Consider the following 22,668-nt stretch of genomic DNA (forward strand, 5'->3'; position numbering starts at 1 on the left):
TTTTGGCCCTCCTCTGTTCCCATCCAGATGATTTGTTGGTTGCTTGCAGTGGTAGTTTATTGTATTTGCACAGTCTAGCCTAAACTTTTCATAGTTGCTGGCCCTCTTAAGAGCCTGTTTGCTCTGTGGACCTCTGACCTGGACCGCTGTTGGGGTTGAACTTCCTGACTTACTCTGCCTGCTGAGGAAATGCTTTTTCCTGCCATTTTTTAAGACAATAACTTCCTTCCTGCTCCCTAATGTTTTATATTTAAACTTATTAAACTTCCATCCTGTGTTTGAGATCCCTTAAGAATGTTCATTTGCATGTTTAACACACAAGTCAATCTCTGCAACACTGTGAAGACAACTATCTTTTTTTGGTGAATCACTGAATTTTGACTGTATATATACATATATATATATATATGTATTATAACAGCTTCACAGCTCATCTGAATGGGCATTAATGGGCTGGGCGATCCGCACATTTTCCTTGTGTTTCTGTAGTAGAGCCTCAATTTCTGACTCTGCAAAGTCAACTTTGGAATCCTAAAAAAAATTGTGACATAAGAAAAGTCAATTAGTCTCTGAAAAAAAATATGTTGCATAAAAACTAACTCTAAGTCAGCAACTCACCTCCTGAGACTTTTGCTTGACACCCACACATGCATGGGATTGCTCATAGCACATCACAATAGGCAGATTCTTTGGCTCTTCGTGAGCTACAGCAGCATGGAACTGGTCACGATGAGAATCTGGATGAGGGAGTTATTATTTTCACTTTCTGATTTGTAAATCCAGTGACATTTTTTCCGGGACTGGGATCTTACCCAACAAGTCTCTGCAGGCGGACAGCATTTTATCCTTAGACACATGGTCTTGATTGTAGGACAAAAGTTCGTTGCACAGTTGCCCAGCGAGGAGCTTCTCTGCCACTCTCTGCCTACTTTCAGATGGGGTTTCCTTTAGGACTTTTTCTATCACTGAAAAACAACACGAGTTATTTTGGCGTTTTCTGAAATTATAATTTTATAGACAACAAAGTTAAATCTGACTTACCTTGAGCTGCTTTTAGACAACTTTCACAATACATGTCTGGTAAGAAAAAAAGACAGATTGTCAACTGATGGGACAGTTCAGCTAAACAAGTGGAATATTTGTTAATCTACTTACGGCGATCTTTCTTTTCAGCTTGTGTGGGAATAAAATAGAGCATACAGATGAAAAAAACGAAGATGTTCATGGTCTTTGGTTGTAGAGCAAACTCTTGGAATCAACAGTAGCAGCAGCCGTATGGAGCCTCGATCAGCTTTTCTTTCACGTGATGTGCTGGTGTCACCTCAGAACAAAAGGATTCCTCCACAGTCAGTCAATGCATTACAGTAGTCCAGTTTTTCAGGTTATGTCTGTCTCTGCAAATATACACCTAGTGGTCTGTCTGTCATTTTAAGACCTTAAAACCTTTTGAAAAAAAAATTCTGGCATGACATAAAAAAGGAAATAAAAAAAATATGTGTTTTAAGGGGAAAAAACTAGTATGAGGAAACATTGTTCGGAATAATATCATACCTTTTGGTATCAATATTGTATTAAAACAATAAGACATTTTAAGAGTGACTAAATTGAAGTAAACATTATAAATCAGACTTTTTAGCAATGTCGTACCTAACTTTGCTTGTCTTTAAATCTGACTTCTTTTAAGATTTTTTACATTTTAAATAGACATAACCTAAACAGTTGGAAAAAGGTGGATACATCCCTTGCATTGTGCTCATTATTATTTCATATTTATACAAGAAATGCAGCTTTAAATAGCTATTTTTTTGTATTGTTTGCCTTAAACATAACAAATTTTAATTTAATTTAATTTAATTTTGTTTTTTATATATCTTTTTATTTTATTTATTTTATTTGTCAGCCCCTCTTGATGTTTTTCAATAGGTCACCGCTAGGTGGCGTTCAATTTCCATCAGTGAAGACACATTTGCTGGTTTATCAGGATTCAAACCACGTCTCCCATATATGGTCATTTTGACTATTTAAGGGCTGTCCGGGTGACGCGTGCGCAGTAGCCGATGAAATTTTAGCCAATGAACGACAAGAGTGACCTAGTGCGGAAAAAGCGAACGGAGGAGTTGAGTCGTCTTCTCTCCGAAGACCAAATGTGCCGCCTGGAAGCAAAAACTTCAATGTGTGACCCGTTTACAGACTTGGCTTCTTGAAGTTTAGGTGAGTACCTCGACGTCTGTGTGAAGATAATAATCCTGGATTAATTTTCGCGCCAACTATTTGGGACCGTCACGAGCGGCAACGAGCTAACAAGCTGTCTGAGTGTTTCTCTGTATCTTTAATCTTCCGTTAATCGGCCTATATCCATTGAAGTAAATACCTAAAGTTTCCTCCGGTACAGTTCTTCTTCGTGTGATTTAACCATGTGTTTTGGGGGTCTTTAATGATTAATCCTAAAGTGTAACTGCCTCAGCTGGATATTTAGTCTTTATGAAAGAAACAAAACAAACAAACAAACAAATGGCTATATTCCATATCTCTACAAGTCACAAAAATGTGAACGAGGATAAAACGGGGATAAAAAGAAAATAAAAAACAGGCACACATGTTGTCAACATCTATTTGAACCTTGTAAGTAGTATTGCATACTGTAACTTTACAACCGGATTAACTGGCATCAAACCGAAAATATCTACTCTTGTATCATCTGACTGGCATGTGCAGTCTGATGCCAAACTGAAAAAGACTATTTCCCTGAACATTTTAAGGAAAAACGATTATATGCAAAATGACAGTGAATTAAAGGTGATTATATTGGTTTCTGTGATTATTTGGCCTGCAACAGCATCAAAGTTAGGCGAACTGAGAGCAGGCCAGATTAGCATTGTTGTTATTTATTTAGATCATTTGCAAGAGTTGTGTTTAGGATAATTTTCTTTTGTATGACTTCTATTTTTCATAGCTTGTTTTATTTTAAAATTTTATTTATTCATAGTTAAATTGACTTGAAAATATAAGTCTATTTGCTACTAGTGTTGTCTGGACTCATGAATACAATAGGGATTTTTCTACTCCTGGACCACAATCTGCACATCAGGGCTGGATGTCGCTTTCATCTTCTAATCATCTTCATCAAAAGCTTCTATGGAAAGGGTTTCTGCTCACTGAGACGTGCAGATCGAAAGATAGAACAGAGCCCTGAGGGTTTACTTGAATGTACGCCGTTATGTCTAACTTCAAATGCAGCTTTTTGAGTCATCATGGCAGCTTCAGATTAGGAAAGGTTTCACTTTCTTCAGGACCTATTCACTGATGTGTTGGCGGAGTTGAGAGTTTCCGATCCCAGAGTATCCAAGAAACATGAGAAATCTCACTTTTTGCTTATAATGTTGATAAACTTTTTTGGAGGAACCCACCTTGATCTCGTTTATGCAATCAATTCGTCTGACCCACAAGATAAATTCTTATTTGATTTTACTGTAAGCTATTTGTTTATTGGAGGTTTAGACAGAAGTTCTTTGAGCCAAAACAGGAAGTCAACACTGCAGTCAAACAAGGAAAGGTCTTCAGATTAAAATCCTGAAGAAAGTGCCCCTTTTTTACCAGCAGATGGCGCCTCTTCCATGATTAAATGTTCATTCAGTAACGTGGCCAAAAATATCAGATTTACTCACACATCTCTGACAGCTTGTTGCAGATTTATCACACCTAAGTGGTGAAGATCTTCTTACCATTAACATGAGATATTGAAGCATGTAATAATGACAAATAGACCTTTGCAGTGAAAATGTATTAATAATTAAGTGTATTTTTAGTGTTTAAATGTAATAAAGGGGTAAGAATTGTACCCAACTTTAGTTTTTATGGAATATTTCATACATAACAGCTTTATATGCGTGTCTTTTGAAGTAAAACTCCGTGTGTGTGTATGAGCATGTATTTATTGCCAGGTTGGACCTCTATTGACTAAATCAGGTGCCTTTTAAATCTATTTGGCCTTTTGTTGAGGTTTAACAATAAATATTTTACTTTAAAAATATCAAATTAAACGTATTGTACTTGTTTGCTTCTTGAAGGTGAACTACATTTATGAAATTCCGTTTAGCTCGAGTCCTTCTAAGTGTTAGTAGCAGGTTTGGAGCTGTCAAATGTCTGGGCAGCTGCCCCTCGGTGCACGTCGTTGCAGCTCTGCTTTCCTCCAATAGATTCAAACTGAGCGCTCTGACCGACAATAGAGGGCCCGGGAGTGGGAGGATCAGCTCGGGAGAGCGATCCTTCTGGCTTTGTTACGCCAGGGAAGCCATTTTGGAAATCTTCTTGTTGTGGAATTGCAGTTTGCAGTCATATCGCTACACGCAAACTTTTCTTTCCTATAGAAAACGGCTCGTAGGTTTACCCGGGTGCGCGTAAATAAATATCCTATCTGGAATCGTGCCGCGGGACGCAGGAGGGGAAGTTTGCGCACCCTGTGTGCGTTTGACGCACGGATTTCGCTCCTTTTGGGATTTTGAAGAATAGAACCTCCATGGATTCAAACCACGCGGGCAAGTTGACAAGTTACCACGAGTAACCTCCAACTGAGACTGTATTTGTGAGCCGCAGGCCTGTGCGCTCACTTATGTCCTTGCTGCGCTCCTTTACCAACAACTGTTTTGACAGCTAACGCAGTGTCGGGCCCTGTTTCCTTAACTACTTTTCATAGATAATAATCAGCTGGGTTATCACATGTTTAGGCTATAAATATGGTCAAAAGCGCGTGCGTTTATGAAGTCATGAATGAATGCGACGAGCAGAAAGAACGGTGCGTCGTTGGATCAAGCTTGTAAGTTAGCGCTGCGTAACTGGCGTTGTTGTCTAAATACATCCACGTCTAAATTTAGCTCTGGGCAGCACCGACGCGTTCAGATGTCACCCACACCGACCCGCTGTAGTCATAGTAAAGTAAATATGTTTTCATTTCTACGGCGTTATTCTGTTGGACTGTTTTGATTCGGCGTCAGGGCGCCGCGGTTTCCCGTGTCCGTCGCAGGTGGTTTGCGTAAAGGAGGCAGCAAAAACATACGCGTTAAGAGGTAAATACGCAGAGATGGAAAGGTGTCTTTCACCCCTTATTTGTTCAGCCTGTTTCTTGTTGCGTTATAGATGAGGTTCTGTCATTACCCAGCCTGTCCATCTCGATTATGTGCACTGCTGGACATGTGGGGAGAAATAATCCTGGCTGATTTTAAGTAGTCCCCTTGGCTTTGGGGTATTTGTTTCCCTTTATCCGTCTTTTCGGCTTGGAGAGTTTGCTCCCATTTAATCAAGATTAGGTTATGTGTTGATTTCTTTGGAGCTGTATTCTATCATAGACCTCTAGTGCACAGTCAAACGCTATTGGGTTAATTCGCCCTTTATAAATGTTCATTTTGCTTATTATTTAGAAATGGGGAGGCTGGAGCTGCAGGTGCAACAGAAAAAACTGTAAATAGGAAGTCAATGCAACTTTGTTTTGTTAACATATACATCTGTTAGTATAGAGGACTGAATCTGTCATTATTGGAGTGTTGGCAAATTGGAGTAGTAAGCATATTGCAGCATGTTTGCTCACTCTGTTCTCACAGAGGAGGTTTCTCTTAACTCTCAGACCGTTGCTTCCCGCCCATTCCTTTACAGCCTGCCCCACCCCTCTGCTCCTTTGCAGTTTCATAATACTAAGCTTATACTTGCAGTCACTGTAGGGACTTGCTGTCCTGCTGTGTGGTCTGCTTAGTCCGACTAGAAAGAGGATTGCCGTTTTCTCTGTCCTGTCTCCACCAGCCTTTTCAGCCAAAGCCTGTTGACTGCCAAAAGAAGAAGAAACCAGCTCGCCTTTTTTATGTTCTTGCTGGTGTCTTTAGTCTACGTTGACCAGAGGCAGCATGCAGGAAGAGGTTGGCTAACTCTCATTCATGTAGCGTTGTTGTGTTTTGAACAGTTCAGAAGCTTCTATTAGCCTCTGTCTGCTGTGGATTTGTTGTGGTTTTTGTCAGATCACTGGTGTAAGAGTAAATGTAAGAAGAGTCAAAGAATTAGCAAGGACTGTTAGCAATGTGTAGGTGCTAAACATGAGAGGACTTGCATTGATTCACAGTACAGACGCACCAAGAGACAGGCTGAACAAAGCACTTAAGTCATCTTTATTTATTTTTTCCTCGTGAATTCTCAGCTGTGATTTTTAAAACAAGACTGTGCCTTTGCATCCTAACTTTTTCAGTTTAAACAAAGAAGAATGACCATGGATTTTTCCCAGCTTCACACATACACGCCTCCACAGTGTTCTCCGGAAAATACTGGCTATACGTACTCTCTCAGGTGAGACCCCGGTGGCGTGCTGCAGAACTGGCAGCAGCATCAAACAATGTTTTAATTACTCGAGATATTCTGTTCAGCTTTAAATCGAGCAATTCTGCTCCAGCTTGCCTTGTAAATGATTTTAAGGTGTGGCAGAAATAATTTCAAACAACTTTCCTTCTCGAGATATGCATGTTTGAGGTTTAGGTGAGTCAGTTTCATTATGACTTTAAGTTTTCTCCCTTGAGAAATTGGGAATCATTGCACAAGACACACAAGGCTTATTTCCAGGTTTCATATTTGCATACCGCTTTTTTTCCGGTTTATGAAAATGATGGTGCCTGTTTGGATTTAGCGTCCCTCCCCGTCTCTCAATTATCTTTCTTTCTCCTTATCAGAGCACATGCTCTTAGCAAAGCCAGCTCTTCACTAGAAAGGTCTGTGCCTGCAGAGGAATGCAGTATTCTTCAGAAATGTCAACTTTATGCCAACAGCTAAAAGACTACTAAAAGGTATTTAGGGTTGGGTCAGTATTTATATTACTTTGCTTTGTTCAGCTTCTAACTAATAGGTAAGGGTGATTGAACGTTTATTGGTAGCAGGTGCCAACCAGCTCTTACGGGAAAAGTCCAAAATAGTCTCACTTCTTAAAAGATGCATTAAAGTAATATACATTATTACATTTAAAGAAAGTACATTTCCTTGTGTTTCAACTCCAATTTTTGGAAAGGGACCTCTGGTCATTTTTTCCTCTTTCGGGTCATTTATGAACAAAGGGAGAAAAGCTAGTCTAACACCAGACTGGAATCTGTTTGGTGACTGAAGGGCTGGAACAAGCTAAGCTTGTTCCCTTGAATGCAGTCAGCTGAGAAGCTATTAATGAACCACACTGCCACAAGTGTCACCCTGATCTCAGGATTAGACTAATAGTTTATGTCTCTTGACTGTTAAAGAAGTCCAAGGTTTCACTGGTTTGTGTCTGTAAAAAAGGCTGTTTACTCTAAAGTCTCCAGAAACCAACCAGATAAAAAAACAAACAAAACCAAAAGCAGTTTCACATCTGTAGTTGCATTTGAGCTGTAGTCAACTCCATTGTTGAGAGCCTCAGCTGAATGGTTTTGGCACACATGTGTTTGTGTAGTGTGTGGTTTACAATTCAAACAGTGCAGGATGGATAGGGTCAGGTGACAGAAACGGTTGGTCCATCTGTTGTTAAATCTCAAAAGGACAGAGACAAGTTTTGTAGCATGGCGCAGTTGAAGTGTGAGACGAGGGCAAGCCTCCATTCACAGACTCTTAAACTACAAGGACCTTGTGCTTATTTCATTTGAAAATGAAAAAAGACAGCGAGGACAAGCTGTCTGAACAGGAATTGCTCTAGCACGTTTTGTGAGAGTTCTCTTTGAATGCTGGTGTATTTTGTGGACTGTTTTCAGAAATGGGATGATCACACTTGCAGTCTTTACAATATAAAACTATCTCAGATAGTAAGTATTTGCAAAAGTTTTTGCCAGTTTGACTTCATTTTCAAGATCCTTTTTTTTTTAGACCTTGTATATTTGATTTTCTCGTGAATTAGATAAGCAAACGGTGTGTAATACAATAATCATCAATTTAAAAGTAACATTTTGCTTTTTTATATTTAAATGATCAGAATTTGATCTCAAGAAAAAAGGCTTAACACATCCAGATACTGAGAGCACATGTGTGTGCGTATTGACTCACATACAGCTTTCATATTTTATGATGTTAGAAGTAGGTCAGTGGGTCCGGGGGCTTCAGATGCGTGTCATCTTTTTGTTTTCCTTTCTTGAGTTTTATGACTGTAACCTGCAGTACAGATGGTGCTATTCAATTCTGTAAACTTGTAATATATGTATGCCAGTTATTTAAATCATGCTGATACAGAGAAACACTGATCTATATTGAAATCTGTTCTTTTAGATCCGATAAATGAATAATGAATGCGTTTTGATTCCTCCATGCAGACAGATGCAGCTGAAGCTGATGCAGCTGGACAGTTGTTGCTCACTCTGCTGTCACAGTTGTTTTTGCATGTGCTTGAGTGTGTCTCAACACCTGCGCCACCAGCCAAATAACTAACGGCAGCAGCTTGAGTTTAGAAATATGACTTTTGCCATACTTATTTCTTTCAACCTTTCTTGAGAAATCTGCAGTGTTAGATAAGTAAAAACTGTCAACTTATATACGTCAGTTGGATGTTTTTGACTTGATTGGAGATAATCCTGCTCACGCTTGGCTAATAATCTTTTTTTTAGACCAGGGTCTTGTTTAGACTTGTCTCCATGGCAATGGAAATGACATTTAATGGCATACTGTAGTACTTTGTCTTGGTGAATGAAAGACACTACCCAGTAGGGCAGAAGGGAAGTGCTGTCAATATGAGATTATGCTGGAAGAATTTTAATATTGACCAGCCATCTTTTTCAAGTATTTACTCCTCTAAAACATCGTTTTATCGCTTAAGGGAATTTCTCTCAAAGAATGTTGTAAGAAGACAAGAAGTGGCAAGAAAACTCTGTTTGCCCAACAGCTAAATGAGAGCGAACTATGTCTGCCCACATTTGAACCACAGTACTTCAGCCAGACTAAAGCAGAAACGACTATTGCACAAATGTAACTCTAGAAGACTTCTAAAATTACACTTTCTGTCCAAAAATGTGCCACATAAAAAGTAAATATAAAAAAAAAGTTACCAAAATGTTAAAACTGGCTTTTTGTCGCAGTCGATTTTATATAAACTAATATTCATGTAGAGAAGAAAAGATAGCTAATTTGGTTTCAGGGAAATTTAATCTCTGATAATTATTTTGCAGAAGTATAATTCTTTCACCTTCGCTCAAAATACAAATGCTCCTCTGTTTCGCTATGATCAATACAAGACGGCGTATCCTAACAGAAGTCCCAGCTCCTCGGTCTTTGGAAGCATGACTCACCTTTAAAACATTTGGACTATCCCGAAAGCTCCCAAATCTTTGTGGGGCAAAGACAATGCTGTTTTGGTGACTTAAGTTGCCATTTTTGCATTGAAAATAACTATTTATAATAATTTATAATCATGGTTTGGAAAAACAAATTGTCCTCAAAACACCCTTCCTTATGCTGTGTGAATTTAAGGTTAAATACTCTGACAAAATGTCAGGGCAGGGCTTTTGCAACCACACTGGAGGTTTTAATGCTGAGATTTACAACCCACATGTTTCCTATAACCTCTGTTTAAAATGTGTTTATGCTTGCCTCCACAAATGGTAGACGGAGAATGTGGAGAAAGTGAGTTCCTAATTAAAATCGCTGCTGTAGACTGAAAGTTCACGGCTTGTTTTGAATTAAAATAAATACAAACATATTTATGTATTTTAAAATAAATTTGTTACACTGTCTGAAAAGTATTATTTGTAATTAGTATATCTTACTGCAGTCAGACCAAGCATTCATTCATTCAAAAGATACTTGGATTTAGAAGTAATAAGATTTTCTTTTTAATTTATAATACATGGCAGATTTATCTTCGATTTGTCATGGCTGCTGGCTACTCCAACAAACTTTCTTGTTCTATTTCCTATATACCCGCCCTTCCCTGTGTGTACACAAGAGATTTGGCTCAGGATCTAACCTAAAAGCTTGGAAAGATTTTTATTTGCTTTTTGCTGTAGGCCAGATTTACTGGATTAACTGCTTATGGGGCTCATTTGGCGTTAGCATACGTTTGCAAATGAGTTTTAAAAAAATAAATGTTTTAAAAGATTCCTACATAAATTATATGACTTAAAGATTTTTTTTATTTGAAAGCAAACATGCAAAACATCTACAGATGAGCATCAGATTCCTAAAACTTCCCGAAATTTGTTTATCACTTTGGTGTTATCACTTTAATTGAATAGAATAGAATTTTATTAATCCCAAACGAAATTATTAAGGTGGCCAGTTGTTCGCATCTACACCCACAAAAAAAAACCAAAAGCAATAAAATATATGACAAAACCATAAAAACATTAAAAAATGAAAATCTATTAATTAATCACAATAAAACCATAAAATATTCAAAAACTGTCAAAACTACCAAACAAAACCTGAACAGACACAATCTGGTATTTATTTTTGAAGTTGGCAAAACTAATTTTTCAATTTACATTTTGTCTCTATAGTGGCAGTATTTTATTGTCTATATTCATAACTTAAATGTGTTTTATTACGTATAGGATATGATTTCTTTAGTCAGAAAAAACTACCACTTCAGACTTGTAGCACCGGGGGAAAAAAAGCGATCAAAATAAATGACTTCTCCTAAATAAGATGACACAAACTAACTGCTCCACGTGAACTTATTTGGTGCAGACTACTCCACAAGCCTTATCTTCTTTTATGACTTATAATTGCTTTTTTTTTTGCACTCTAAAACTTTGAAAATAGCCTTTGCTGGAGAGTGGATCTACTTGTGCCATTTCTACCAAGCTTTTTCATGTCAAGGAGCATTTCTTCCAGTGAAATGATCAGGACTTGGCAAGTCTGAAAGAGGGATTATAATTATCAGATTCTGCAGCTTCCTCTGTAGCAAGGACAACAAAAATGCCTTTGCAGCACAGAATCCCTGTGCACCAGGGGTACTCTGAGTCTGTCCTGGAGCTCGTAGTTCCTCCAGATCCTGCATTCTGTTACTGTTCAGTGTTATGTTAATAAACCAGGATTGTGTTGAAGTCAGCACCCGTAAGCCTATGACGGTTAATTAGGCTCATATTGAGAGCATGCTCAGTACAGACTATCTGCATGCCTACAGTTTTCAGTGAATTACAACATTGAATCTATTCTGGTCCATTGAAATGGGTTTAAATATTATAAACTGACAAATTTGATTACATTTTAAAATTTGACTATAAAAAATGCACATATATATATATATTTAGTTATCGGTTTCAAAGTTTTAGCTTTAGCTGGTTGGCTAAAGTTATTTATTAAGTTAATTGATGGTTACCATTCGTTACACTAACACCACTGTGTTTACTGAAAAGGTCAACTTCCGATCAGAATAAGAATGGAGTCGCCGCCTGCGTTTTGTAGAAGAGCCAGTTGGCTGAGCAGACAGCAGACGCACTGAGAAAGAAAGCACATAATTGGCTCTCACTGGGAGGGTGTAATCCGTTGGACCACAGGGAGGGTCAGGGAGAAACCTGCACAATGCAAATACGTGCACATTCGCACGAATTGCTAGTTTGTCAGTGTGGTCCTGAGACTTTGGCCTCACTATCCAGGGTCACTGCATGACTGGGCCATAAAGCTGACAGCTCTTACATAAACAGAAAAAAATCTGTAATAAAATACAGAAAATAGATTGTTTTGGTCTGTCCAGGTTAATTTTACTTTTCACTCTACTGAGCATTCAGGAATGAAGAAAATCTGTACTCTAGCATTAAAAATATCTCTCTGCTTTCAGCGTTGACTCAGGCTGGTGGGTGTGCCCCATTTAGTGAGTCATGGTGTGTTTCCACTTACTGTTGGCTCAACATTTTTTTCCATTCAGTTCCCTCACATGCAGATGTTTACTTTCCTATTTGTCTATTTAGGAGACTCTCTGAGCCTTTTGTCCTCTTTCCCTCATGATTTGGTTATTTCCGGTCATAAACTTCTGCTGCTGAGAACAATGTGTGATGACTTTATGAAAAAAAGTTTTTATCTGAGGGTAAAAAAGGAAAATTTAAAAAGAACTTCTGTCCCTAACCCCTCTTTTTTATTGACTTTCATCTTAATAACAAAGTCTTAAAATGAATTCCAGGACATCTTGATGCACATCTGACATGGGAAATAGTCATTTGTTCAAAGTCACCGAGCTAAATATAGAAACGACAGGAACTGCAGCTCTAGAACAAACATAGCACCAGCTGGAGCAAATATAGGAAGTGGATTTCTGTTTCTCTTTTTTACATTTTTTTTCTACGATGTTGGCAGTTGTCTAACTTTCCTGCTCGTGTTTCTTCCTCCTCCTTCTTTTTTTGTGTCAGTTCCAGCTACTCCACTGCAGCATTAGAGTTTGAAAAGGAGCACCAGATTGCTCCTGTGTACGAGTCGCCCAGAATGTCACGGCGAAGCCTGCGTCTGCAGAGCAGCGCCGGTCACTATGACAACGAGGGCCTGGCTGATTACTGCCATAACCAGAGCAGCAGCTACACCAACAAAGAGACGCGGTACGTCCACGATTAAATACTTGATAACTATAGGTCCGCTTGTCAAAGTAACTGTTGATTTATAACTTCTCTATTAGCTACTTTGGACAAAATATGACATTTGCATACACATGCACATACACATACTCACTTCCTAACTTTGTGTTTTCAGGACGGTTCGGAGTCGAAAGCACCAGCAGCAGCAGCAGTCTTTGTCCAGCTCAATGTCTTTATCCTTGAGCCAAGTGGCCACACCAAGGCAAACCCTATCCTTCTCAGCTGTCAGCACCCCGATTGATGGGAGCAGCAGAGTTCAGGAGAGCAGCACAGAGTCTGAAGCATCTCAGCTCACATCAGCGTACAGCAGATCTCAAATGAGGAAACAGAGCGTCTCCACTATCAGCACCACCTCTACTGTGGACGTATGCTGGGGTCAGTGCTCGGATGGTTCACCAAAGACCTGCCTTGGTTTTCAAGCTTCTTTTGTTGGTGTCTTTCTGGAAAAAATCACAAGATTTAATAGTTTATAAGATTATTTTAGTTTGCTTAAAATCCATTTATTTTGATCCTGTTTAGTTACCAAATTAGTCACATATCTTGGCTATAAGCAACTAGTAATTTATTGCCCACTAATTATGATCTGTAAGTAAAATCAAACATGAGAACAAATAAATGTTTTTAAAAGAAAATGAAATCAACAGATGTTTTAGATGTTGTCTAAAGGTGTCCATCAATTCACAAAAACCAAGTGAATTGTTTTAAGTACTTTTTCAGTTTCCACAAGTGTGCATTAAATCCTTAAGTCACAGATTGAATACAAACTTTATTGTTTTTACATAATTATTCTTCATTAAGTCATTAAATGTATATACGTTTTACTAGTTCTAGTTGAAAACTGAGCTCAAAGTTTCCCCCCTTTTTTGCAATGCCTAGATATACTATTCTAGAGTAGCTGCATTATAATCTCTACGTTTGTCTTTTTCTACTGTAGTTCAGAGTTCAGCTCACAAATCAAGCGCCAACGGTGGAGCCAGCTCGTCGAAATCCCACGTGGCTCTCAGTAACGGATACATCTGCAACAACTGTTCTTTGCACTCTCAGAAAACAAACACTTGCACAGCGAAGTCGTCATGTCAGGCTCAAGAACTCTCCACCCAAGCTCTGTCCTCCTCATCATCCTCGCCCTTCACCAGTGTGTACACCAGAGACAGGAGTCGAAAAAATAAGACGGGTGAGGAGGCGGAGTCTGGCACATTTTTTTCCCCTTTTGCCCAATTTCATGAGGTTTGAGCTTGGTGTTCAATGAGAATGTAAACTCAGACTTTATTTGTATAGCGCCTTTCATTCAGCCGGAGCACAAAGCGATGTTAAAGTGGATGTTATTCTTCTGCAGGCGTCCTGATGTCAGTGTCTAACACGTGTATGCGCTACAGCAAACAAGCCCTGGTCCCCATAGTGTCCTTAGTCACTCTTCTCCTCAGTAGTGTGGTTCAGCTGGGATCAAGGGCTGTAAGCCTGACAGGAAAAGGTACACAGACAAACTTCCTTTCATTTCTCATTTTCCATGTATGTGGTGTAGCTCAGTTTTCCTCATTGAAGACAATCTATTTCTAGATTCTTCTTATTTTATCATTTTATGTTGTAGTTTTTTTTTTCTTTTTCCTCACCAACTCTATTTTCTCCACTTGGACCCACCTTTTTGGGATTTGTTTCAACATGAAGTTCATTTCTTCCCCATCCTTTCACAACTGTGCTATGCCATAATAAGTGTGAATGTTGACTAAGAGTGAACCGGTTTGCCACCAGGTATTCCCACAGCATTTTTGGACTCGGTGAGACGAGCATCATCTTCCAGTTTGTCCAAAATGTGGCTATTTAGGTCAAACATTCTCCGCAGGATGATTGGCTCCTCGGAAAAATACTATGAAGATTCAGGTACTTGCTGATGGCGCCTGCAGCTTCTCTCCTGCTAATATTTTTTTCTTTCTTTTCTGGCAAATTACTGCTTTATTTAGTCAGAGGAAACCTCATACAAAGTGTGAAGGCTTTTTCAGAATCTCATCCTTTGCATCTGTCTTGTATTTGACATTCACACTCTTCCAGCCCTCTCTGTAGGAGAAGATAAAGTTAGAACAAAACTACACAGACCAGCTGTCTTCTGACTGATGACATTTGTTTCCTTTTTTTGTTAAAATGAGCTTGAGTGCAGGTATCCTTACAGGACAACAAGACAGTCTTGAAGTTCTATGATGATCTACATTTGTGCAGTTGAGCCTCAGATTTCAGCTATCATAGGAATAGCTGCTGTTTTAAGTTAAAGTTGATTTGATTCAGTTTTATTCCCTTTAAACTCTAGGATGCAGCAGCTGTTCTTGTTTATCCTGTTTCATGTAAAATTAACTCTTATGTTCTTTATGAATATTCTTCTGTCTCTTAAATCATATTTTCATATGTTCAATTTAAGTGTTTGTGTTTGTTGCAGCTCATTCGTCTATCTCTGGAAGCACAAATATAAGCGATCAGTCGACAGAAGACGCCTCACATCTTAATCTCAACGGCTCCCAGTGTAAGCTCCAACACACCAAACGCGTACTCCCTGTTCACTTTTGTTCCTGTCTGCTTGTTTTCCCAAGTGCGCTCGTGACTGACAGAGTCAATGATATGCGTAACCTCTGTCCAAGCTACCGAGCAGAGGTTGTGTGAACCGCTTTAACTCGTCAACAGCCTGTTGACTGTGGTGACCTGCAGATGCTTTCTTAAATCTAGAGGCTACTTTAAATCTACTTTAGGATTCACTTAACCCCCAAAAATCACCAGGCCTCATTAATCACTATTTTTACTGCGGTTTTTCTTCAAAATTTTCTGTTTGGTTATAAAAAAAAATATTCATGTTTGTCTTTTTAACTTTTTTTGTATTAAAAGTGTTTATAAAGTGCTAATTGGCTGCATTTTTTTCAATTATGGATCTTTCTTTTATTTTTTTAATTTATGGAAAAGTTTTCTTATGTTTTTTGAATAGTTTTATCAAAACTGCTACTTTGTTCACCTATTTTCTGTCTTTTCTTCTCTTCCTTTCCATGATTCTGTTCTAAACAGGCAATGACAGTACAGGGAAGCATTATTCTGCAACCAGCACGGTCCTCCTCTCAGAGCGCTCCAGGTCCAAAGGTGTGGTGGGAGCACTGTGGAGTGTCTTAGTTTTCACAGGTTAAGCAACACTTGGTTATCTCTGAAAGGAAATAAAAAAAACATTTTTATGCTAAGTAGTAATTTAAATGACTCATAATTACATTTGTCTTCCAGGTTACGGTCTCCTGCTGCCGGGTTACGTTGTGGTGAAAGCCAGCAGCGCTTTGGCTTCAGGGTTTTACTCTGGAGCAAAGAATCTGCTTTCTTGTTTGTGGCTGCTCGTGACAACTCCAGGTTGGTGTCACACACCCTCTTAAAATATTCAGCCCTACTTTTTAGTTGTTAGACATTTTGAACAGCATCGTGTGTTTTTAAATATTTCTAGTGAAAGCAAGCAAAGGTTTACTTTGGTTCCTTGGGAAAGGATGGTACCAGCTGGTGTCTCTGATGTCTCTCCTCAACGTCTTCTTTCTGACACAGTAAGAATTTATTTTAAAATGTTTCGGCACAAATGGAAAGGAATTTATTGTTATTTACAACTTTATCATGTTTTTACGTTTTTTCAACAACATATAAAGGTTCTAAATAAAGTTTAAGTCAGTCCATAAAAACAAATATTTTATGTTTGGCTGTTTAGCTTATAAAATGAAGTGCAAAATAAAATGAAACAAAACAAGTAGACAGGTTAAAGCTTTTTTTTCTGACCCGCTTTGTCTTTTACTAAAGGTGTTTTTCATTTTTTGTCTGTCAGATGTGTTCCCAGACTCTGGAAGCTCCTGCTGTTTCTTTTACCCTTTTTACTGCTCCTCGGTAAGTGTTTTTTTTTTTGTCCTTTAGAGATGTAACCCATTTTAATTCAGTGAGCACATGGTAAAAATCTCTCTGTAAAGAAGCAGCGAGTGTCCTAAGCCTCCCTAGAGTCTGCTGCAAAGCCAGCAGCAGATTTGGGTCAAGTTCCTCAGAGCTTTGCTGCAGTTCAGACCTGATTTGGCACTAAATAAATAAATATTTATCAGCATCTAAATGAACTGGTAAATATATATTTATACCAATGATACGTGATTATAGTCACTTTTAGATGTAGGCAAGGCAAGGCAAGTTTATTTGTATAGCACATTTCATGTACAGAGACAATTCAAAATGGTTTACATAAAACATTAAAAGAAACAATCAAAAGAAATAGTAAAAATGTGATCATTAAAATAAAATTAAAAGAAAGTAAAAAGATTTTAATTTAAAACAAGCAAGATGTATCAATTAGGGCTGTCAGATTTGTCGCGTTAAAACGCATTAATCTGACATGTGCTTGACGCCGACAATTTTTTTGACGCATTAATCGCGGACTTTCTCATACATGCCTTTCCATACCGCGCGCGGGCGGGCGCTCCGCCCTCCAACTCACCGGCTGCTCTCACTAGATCACAGGCGGGTCTCCAACCACCGAGCTGCGAGCTAAAACCGGCCGGCGCTAGGACCTGGAGAGCTCCTGCACCCTAACCCGGCTCCGGTTCGCGTCCAGTACCACGTCTGGTGGTACCGGCTCGCGTCCGGCGCTGCGTCCCGAGAGCTGCAGACCCCCAACGTTCCGAACAGCAAGCTCACCGGGGGACATTTTAAATGTTCTGGAGGTTTAAGCGTGATCCAGCCCCAGCATAGCGGTCTGTCTGCTGGCATATTCATGGCGTGAGCTCTGCTGGACACGTCGCTGCATCGAGCTGCAGCCAGAGAACGTGGCGGCAGTAACAGACTGTCAAACTATCCACAGTGTATCCCACTTTTCTCAGTCTTTAAGGTTTTAAAACACATAAGTTCATTGGAAATGATAAATCTCCATTTCATTTATTACTGCAGTTCAGCAGAGGAGGAAAATATTTGGTCCTGACAAAAAATGAACATGAAAGTGTTATGGAAATTTTATTTTTGATGTTTTTAATTTTATTTTACTGAACGTTGATTGAAGGTTTGAATTTAAAATGCCCTTCACTTGCACTTGGGCTTTTGTTAGGCATTTTATGTTACAGCCTTTTATTGTTAAGAAAGTTTATCTCAATACAATGTTACTAAATAAAGTATTTCTGATGAAAACTATTAATTTTGTCATTCTTGTTTTCATAATTAATGTAGAACTACTAAATTCCACAAACCACACATTTTTTTTTCCTTAAAAAAAGGCCACATGTAAATTTGCGATTAATCGCGAGTTAACTCCAAAGTGCGATTAATCGCGATTAAAAAATGTAATCGCCTGACAGCTCTAGTATCAATGCTTTATTTTAAACATTGGGACTATGATGAATGATTCCATAGTTGAGAGCTTGTTTTTTTTTTCAATTGTTTGGTTGCAGTTCTAACCTAAAACCTGAACCTTCTTTGTAGTTTTGTGGTTGTGGGGCCCGTCCGCTGCGACTCTGTTCGCCTACCTTCCAACCATAAACCTGACCGAGTGGAACCTTGCATCTCCATTCTCCTTCTCCAACTTTAAGACAATCCCCGCTTCTGTCCCTGCAACTGAGCCTCCAATGAAGCAGGGTCCAGTCGCCCCGGTCTCACAGGCAACGGTAACTATTACTGATGGAGTAAAGTTAGTAAATCTTCAGTTTGAAGTCCTGTTCTTTTAAAATGCATAACTGACCTTTTAGTTTTTAACACTTGGGTGTTTCTGTCTACATCTCCACCCTCAGCCGGTCCTTCCCCCTTCTGCGACCTTGAATGTGGATTTAAAGCGTCTTGAAGATGTGGAACATCAACTGGCTCTGTTGTGGGAGCGAGTTAAGCAGGAGGACGAGCAGCAGGAGCAGCGTCATCAGGACATCTTCAGCCTGTACACCAAACTGAGGGAGCAGCTTCACACGCAGACCAACAGAGAGAGCCTGGGAGTGTGGGTGTCCTCGCTCCTGGAGGAGCGACTGGGCACGCTCAGAGAGAATCTAGAGCAGGCGAACACACAAAGAACACAGGTAGGAGGAGGAGAGCATGACGGCTTTACAGGATGACCCTTAGACTTTTGACTTTTTTTTAAAGCCCATGGAATCTTGTTGTGTTTTGTGCAGAGTGAAAAGCAGCAGGAACAACAACAGGAGAGTCAGGATACCCGGCTGGCTGAATTAGAATTGCTGCTCAAAGCTTTGTCTGTCAAAACTGAGGTGAGAGAGATGGATTTTCTGTATTTAAACACTTTAATTTGTCTATTTAATGGATGAAATAAATGCTGTCAAGGCTGATTCATGAGAAAGTCTTTCAAATGTATTGTTTAGTCATATATTTGTAATATAAAGGAACCAAAGTGTAATGCTTTAGAGACTACTGAAGTTATGAAATGCAGTGGGATGAAAAGACATTTTTGAGAAAAGTTGAAGAGAACTGAAAGGATTCAAGACCATTTGTGTGCAAAAAAACGTTTGTTCTGCTTTAAAAAGTATTTATTTTTTGCTTTTTTTGCTTCACTCTATCAGCGACTCCTCTTTCATCGGTGAAGGTTGAATGCTGTTTTTCTCGCTGTGATGCTTGTCGTGTGTGTTTCAGGAAATGCAACAGAAACAGCAGCAGTACGAGCGCTGGAAGGAAGAGAAGGAGAAGGAGGTTGTCCCGCCAGCAGTAGAAACACCTGTGAGGTACAGAAGATGCAACAAATGCTTTCAACTTCAAAATCTAAACTAGCATTTTGCAGACGGCACTTTTACGATCTGACATGTTTGTGTCTTCCCTCAGCGTGGGTGTGAAGCAGGAGAGCCACGATGCTCTGCTGGTGGAGGTGCAGAGGCTGGAGGCGGAGCTAGCTAAAATCCGACAGGAGCTACAGGCGGTCGTTGGATGTAAGGGGAAGTGCGAGCAGCTGGACACGCTGCAGGAGACGGTTAGTTAGGTCTTTTGATTTTATTTAAAATGACCACATTCTATAAAAATGTTAATTCACTCAATTTTTTGTCATAGATATCAGCACAGGTGTCGTCGCAGGTGCGCAGAGAGCTGCAGGTGCTTTTCTTTGGACCAGAGGACCAGCAGAGCGAAGTACCGGAGTCCCTGATCAGCTGGCTGTCCCAACGCTACGTCAGCACACCGAATCTCCAGGCGGCGCTGGCCTCTCTAGAACTGAACATCCTGAAGAATATATCGCAGCAGCTGGAGCTCAGCCGAGCCCAGACTGTGACTGAAGCCGAGTTCAAAGCCCAGAACATGGTTCAGACAATCACCGGGACTGTCCAACACACGTCATCTTCAGAAGGACTGACAGAAGAGGTTCATATACTCTTGTTATAGCTTTTTTTATGTTGACAGCATGATTAATAAAGTTAAGTTTTTTGTTACTCAGCAAGTGAAGCTGATTGTCCAGAACGCTCTGAGGCTGTTCTCCCAGGACAAAACAGGCCGGGTGGACTACGCCCTGGAGTCTGGAGGTAAGGAGAAAGTTTGTTGGTCATCAGCCCTAATTCAGGTCACTAGTTAGATCTGTTGTGCTTTAAAGTGATTACCAAGTTAGATGTTACATAAAGTCTCAGTGTGTGTGTTATGCAATAAGGGTTAAGGTATAAGCAGGCTGGAGGACAACAGGGTATTACCCCGTAAAGCTCCTGCTCTATTGTCCAGATACTTCCTTCTGTCTGTTGACCGGACTGATGTGGATTTTCCCAGCTGTGCAGCAGATGTTCACTATTGAGATTGGGCTAGAGATGCATGTCACTAACATGACAAAGTTTAAAAAACTTAAAAAAGTCAGCAGAAATGACAGCTGAGTTTTTGTGCACATTCAGGTGGCAGCATCCTCAGCACTCGCTGCTCGGAGACGTACGAGACCAAGACGGCCCTCATGAGTCTGTTCGGCCTGCCGCTCTGGTACTTCTCTCAGTCTCCGCGAGTCGTCATTCAGGTGAGGGATTGATTTTATCCCTTTAATTTCGCGGCTCTTGTTTAAAAACTCAAGTAAGTTTGTTTGTTCTCCTCTCTTTAACAGCCGGATGTGTATCCCGGTAACTGCTGGGCGTTTAAAGGCTCCCAAGGTTATCTGGTGATCAGGCTCTCCCTAAGAATCTTACCAACATCCTTCTGTCTAGAACATATTCCTAAAGCTCTGTCCCCAACTGGAAACATAACCAGTGCTCCACGCAACTTCACTGTCTTTGTAAGCAATGCTGACAAATATCCATGTAAGGGAGTTTTGTTTTTCTAATTCAAGTCTGTAATAGTTATGATGTGTATTTTTATTTGTAGGGTCTAGATGATGAGTACCAAGATAAAGGAAAGCTGCTAGGCCACTACACTTATGAGGAGAACGGGGAAGCATTACAGATCTTCCCTGTGAAGGTAAGTGGCCTCACCGTTATAGATGAATCTCTTAAGTCAGACAGACTTCAATCAGCACTTCCTGTTTGGTCTTTTCTCAGGAGGAGAATGACAAGACTTTCCAGATTATTGAGGTGCGCGTGCTGTCCAACTGGGGTCACCCTGAATACACCTGCCTGTACCGCTTCAGAGTCCACGGAGAGCCGCGGCCCGAGTGATCCAGACATCACCAACCGATTACATTGAACCTTCTCTGTACATAACACTCACTGCTTCAAAGCCAGGGGGATTCTGGAGCGTTTTATGCGCGGCACAGAGGTTGTGGATATTTAAAGGGATGTGCCCAGAGTGAGTTAGGGAGGTGTTTTTATTAATTGTTAAAAGAAGCGCTGAAGTGTTGAGGAATAAAAGGAGAAACTGAACGTCGCATGAACCTCCCAGCCCCCTTTCATTGCACTGAATCTGCTCTTCAGGACACTAAGTTTCCTTGAGCTAACAAATCCAGCCCTTCTATTCATGGCTCATTTTCTTTCTTCACACACTGTTCTCTTCTTTTTTTTGCATTTTGGTCAACCTTTTCCTGTCCAGACATGTCACTACCTTTGTGGCTGCAGATGAACTCACCACAGATACATTTAGGTCGACTTCATTTAGAGCTTGATTTCATATTTTCTTGCATCCATAATGGGCTTTTTCTGAACTGAATATGCTGCCTTTGGACAAGCTCTGAATGTTTGCTCAAGTGGAGCTTCGACGCAAGTTTCCTTTAATCACATGACAACACTAAAACCACTGACCTAAGCTAACTGATTAGCTCTGAGGCTCTTCATGTGTACATTACATGGAATTTATGTCTAATAATTGCTAGACTTAAGAAATAATGCACGCATGTGACTCCTCAAGAAGCATTTACCACTATGCTCTAGAACTTTTGCATCGTGGATGTAAAAGGTTTTCCTTCCTCAGCATTTGAGTCCTGTGCCTGGATCTTTAAAACAAATGCATTTCTTCTTCTGTGAGCTTTCATTCCATTTTTTTTCTTTTTTTCTTTTCAGCAAACGTCCTTTTCCTCACATCTGTTCACAACTCTAAAACTTTTGAAAGAATGTAACCTGTACATTTTACTGTTGATAGTTGGTCCTTTATATTAAAAACTTTTATCAGTGTTGCTTTCTAAAAAAAAGTTTTAAAAGTCATTATTTTTATTGTATTATTTCTACTGTTACCTATGGTTTTCCTTTTTGATTAATTGTGGGTTTTGGATTGAAAGGATGCACTGCAACAACTTGTCAAAAGGTTTTTGGGCAAGGTCTTTATAATTTGTTTAAAAATGGGGTATATTTGCATCTATGGGTTAGTCCAAAAGGTTATTTGTAAAAAAGGTTTTCTTCAATATTTTATTTATTAAAAAGTTTATTAGTGGCTGCAAGGTCTAAGTAACTACAATGTATATTTTTGTCAAAAAGGTGTTCAGTGCATTTTGAAATCTTTTTGTTTGTTTTTTTTTTTTTAGATAAATTGCTATTTTTGTTCATTATATTTTGTCATGAGATGACTTAACCTGCTTTGGAATATAATTCAATAAACCCATTTTAAGGAAGTTTTGTTTATATGTTTTCTTAAGGTTTACTTGGTTGGAATTCTGTGTTTCCATTTTATGAAACGATCTTGTTTTGGCAAGTTTTGTTGATTCTGATCTCATTAATTTCCTTTTTTTAGTATAAATGTTGAAATTCTTTCAAAAGTTTGATTATCTATGGTGACATTTTCCAATGATCAAGGT

The 22,668-nt window shown here is 39.4% G+C and overlaps 1 protein-coding gene across 7 annotated transcripts; it reads left to right on the forward strand.

Annotated features, from left to right (window-relative positions):
* The first annotated feature begins 1,710 nt into the window (after positions 1-1,710).
* Positions 1,711-22,485, forward strand: sun1 (Sad1 and UNC84 domain containing 1). Of its 7 annotated transcripts, XM_024271610.2 has the most exons (24): positions 4,562-5,063; positions 6,227-6,324; positions 6,702-6,815; positions 12,318-12,500; positions 12,652-12,911; positions 13,471-13,710; positions 13,873-14,007; positions 14,286-14,414; positions 14,962-15,045; positions 15,576-15,686; positions 15,783-15,902; positions 15,994-16,087; positions 16,360-16,418; positions 17,985-18,166; positions 18,290-18,565; positions 18,659-18,751; positions 19,131-19,219; positions 19,317-19,461; positions 19,539-19,844; positions 19,918-20,002; positions 20,357-20,472; positions 20,557-20,724; positions 20,814-20,906; positions 20,987-22,485. In XM_024271610.2, exons 4-24 carry the CDS (start codon positions 12,391-12,393, stop codon positions 21,101-21,103), a joined length of 3,012 nt encoding a protein of 1,003 aa, XP_024127378.1. In that variant the 5' UTR covers positions 4,562-5,063; positions 6,227-6,324; positions 6,702-6,815; positions 12,318-12,390; the 3' UTR covers positions 21,104-22,485. The 7 variants fall into 7 exon arrangements, with proteins under 7 accessions (XP_024127379.1, XP_024127376.1, XP_024127375.1 ...); XM_024271608.2 differs by lacking the exons at positions 4,562-5,063; positions 6,702-6,815 and adding an exon at positions 4,280-4,535; XM_024271607.2 differs by lacking the exon at positions 6,702-6,815 and having other exon boundaries at positions 4,561-5,063.
* The last annotated feature ends 183 nt before the right edge of the window (positions 22,486-22,668 follow it).

This window comes from Oryzias melastigma, linkage group LG8 (assembly GCF_002922805.2).
Source record: "Oryzias melastigma strain HK-1 linkage group LG8, ASM292280v2, whole genome shotgun sequence".
In the NCBI taxonomy this organism is placed as follows: domain Eukaryota; kingdom Metazoa; phylum Chordata; class Actinopteri; order Beloniformes; family Adrianichthyidae; genus Oryzias; species Oryzias melastigma.

Excerpts from the sequence above, each read along its gene's own strand:
- sun1 (XM_024271606.2), top strand. Across the intron at positions 14,415-14,961 it reads AAAATACTATGAAGATTCAG|CTCATTCGTCTATCTCTGGA; the intron begins GTACTTGCTGAT and ends TGTTTGTTGCAG. Across the intron at positions 20,473-20,556 it reads CTCCGCGAGTCGTCATTCAG|CCGGATGTGTATCCCGGTAA; the intron begins GTGAGGGATTGA and ends TCTCTTTAACAG.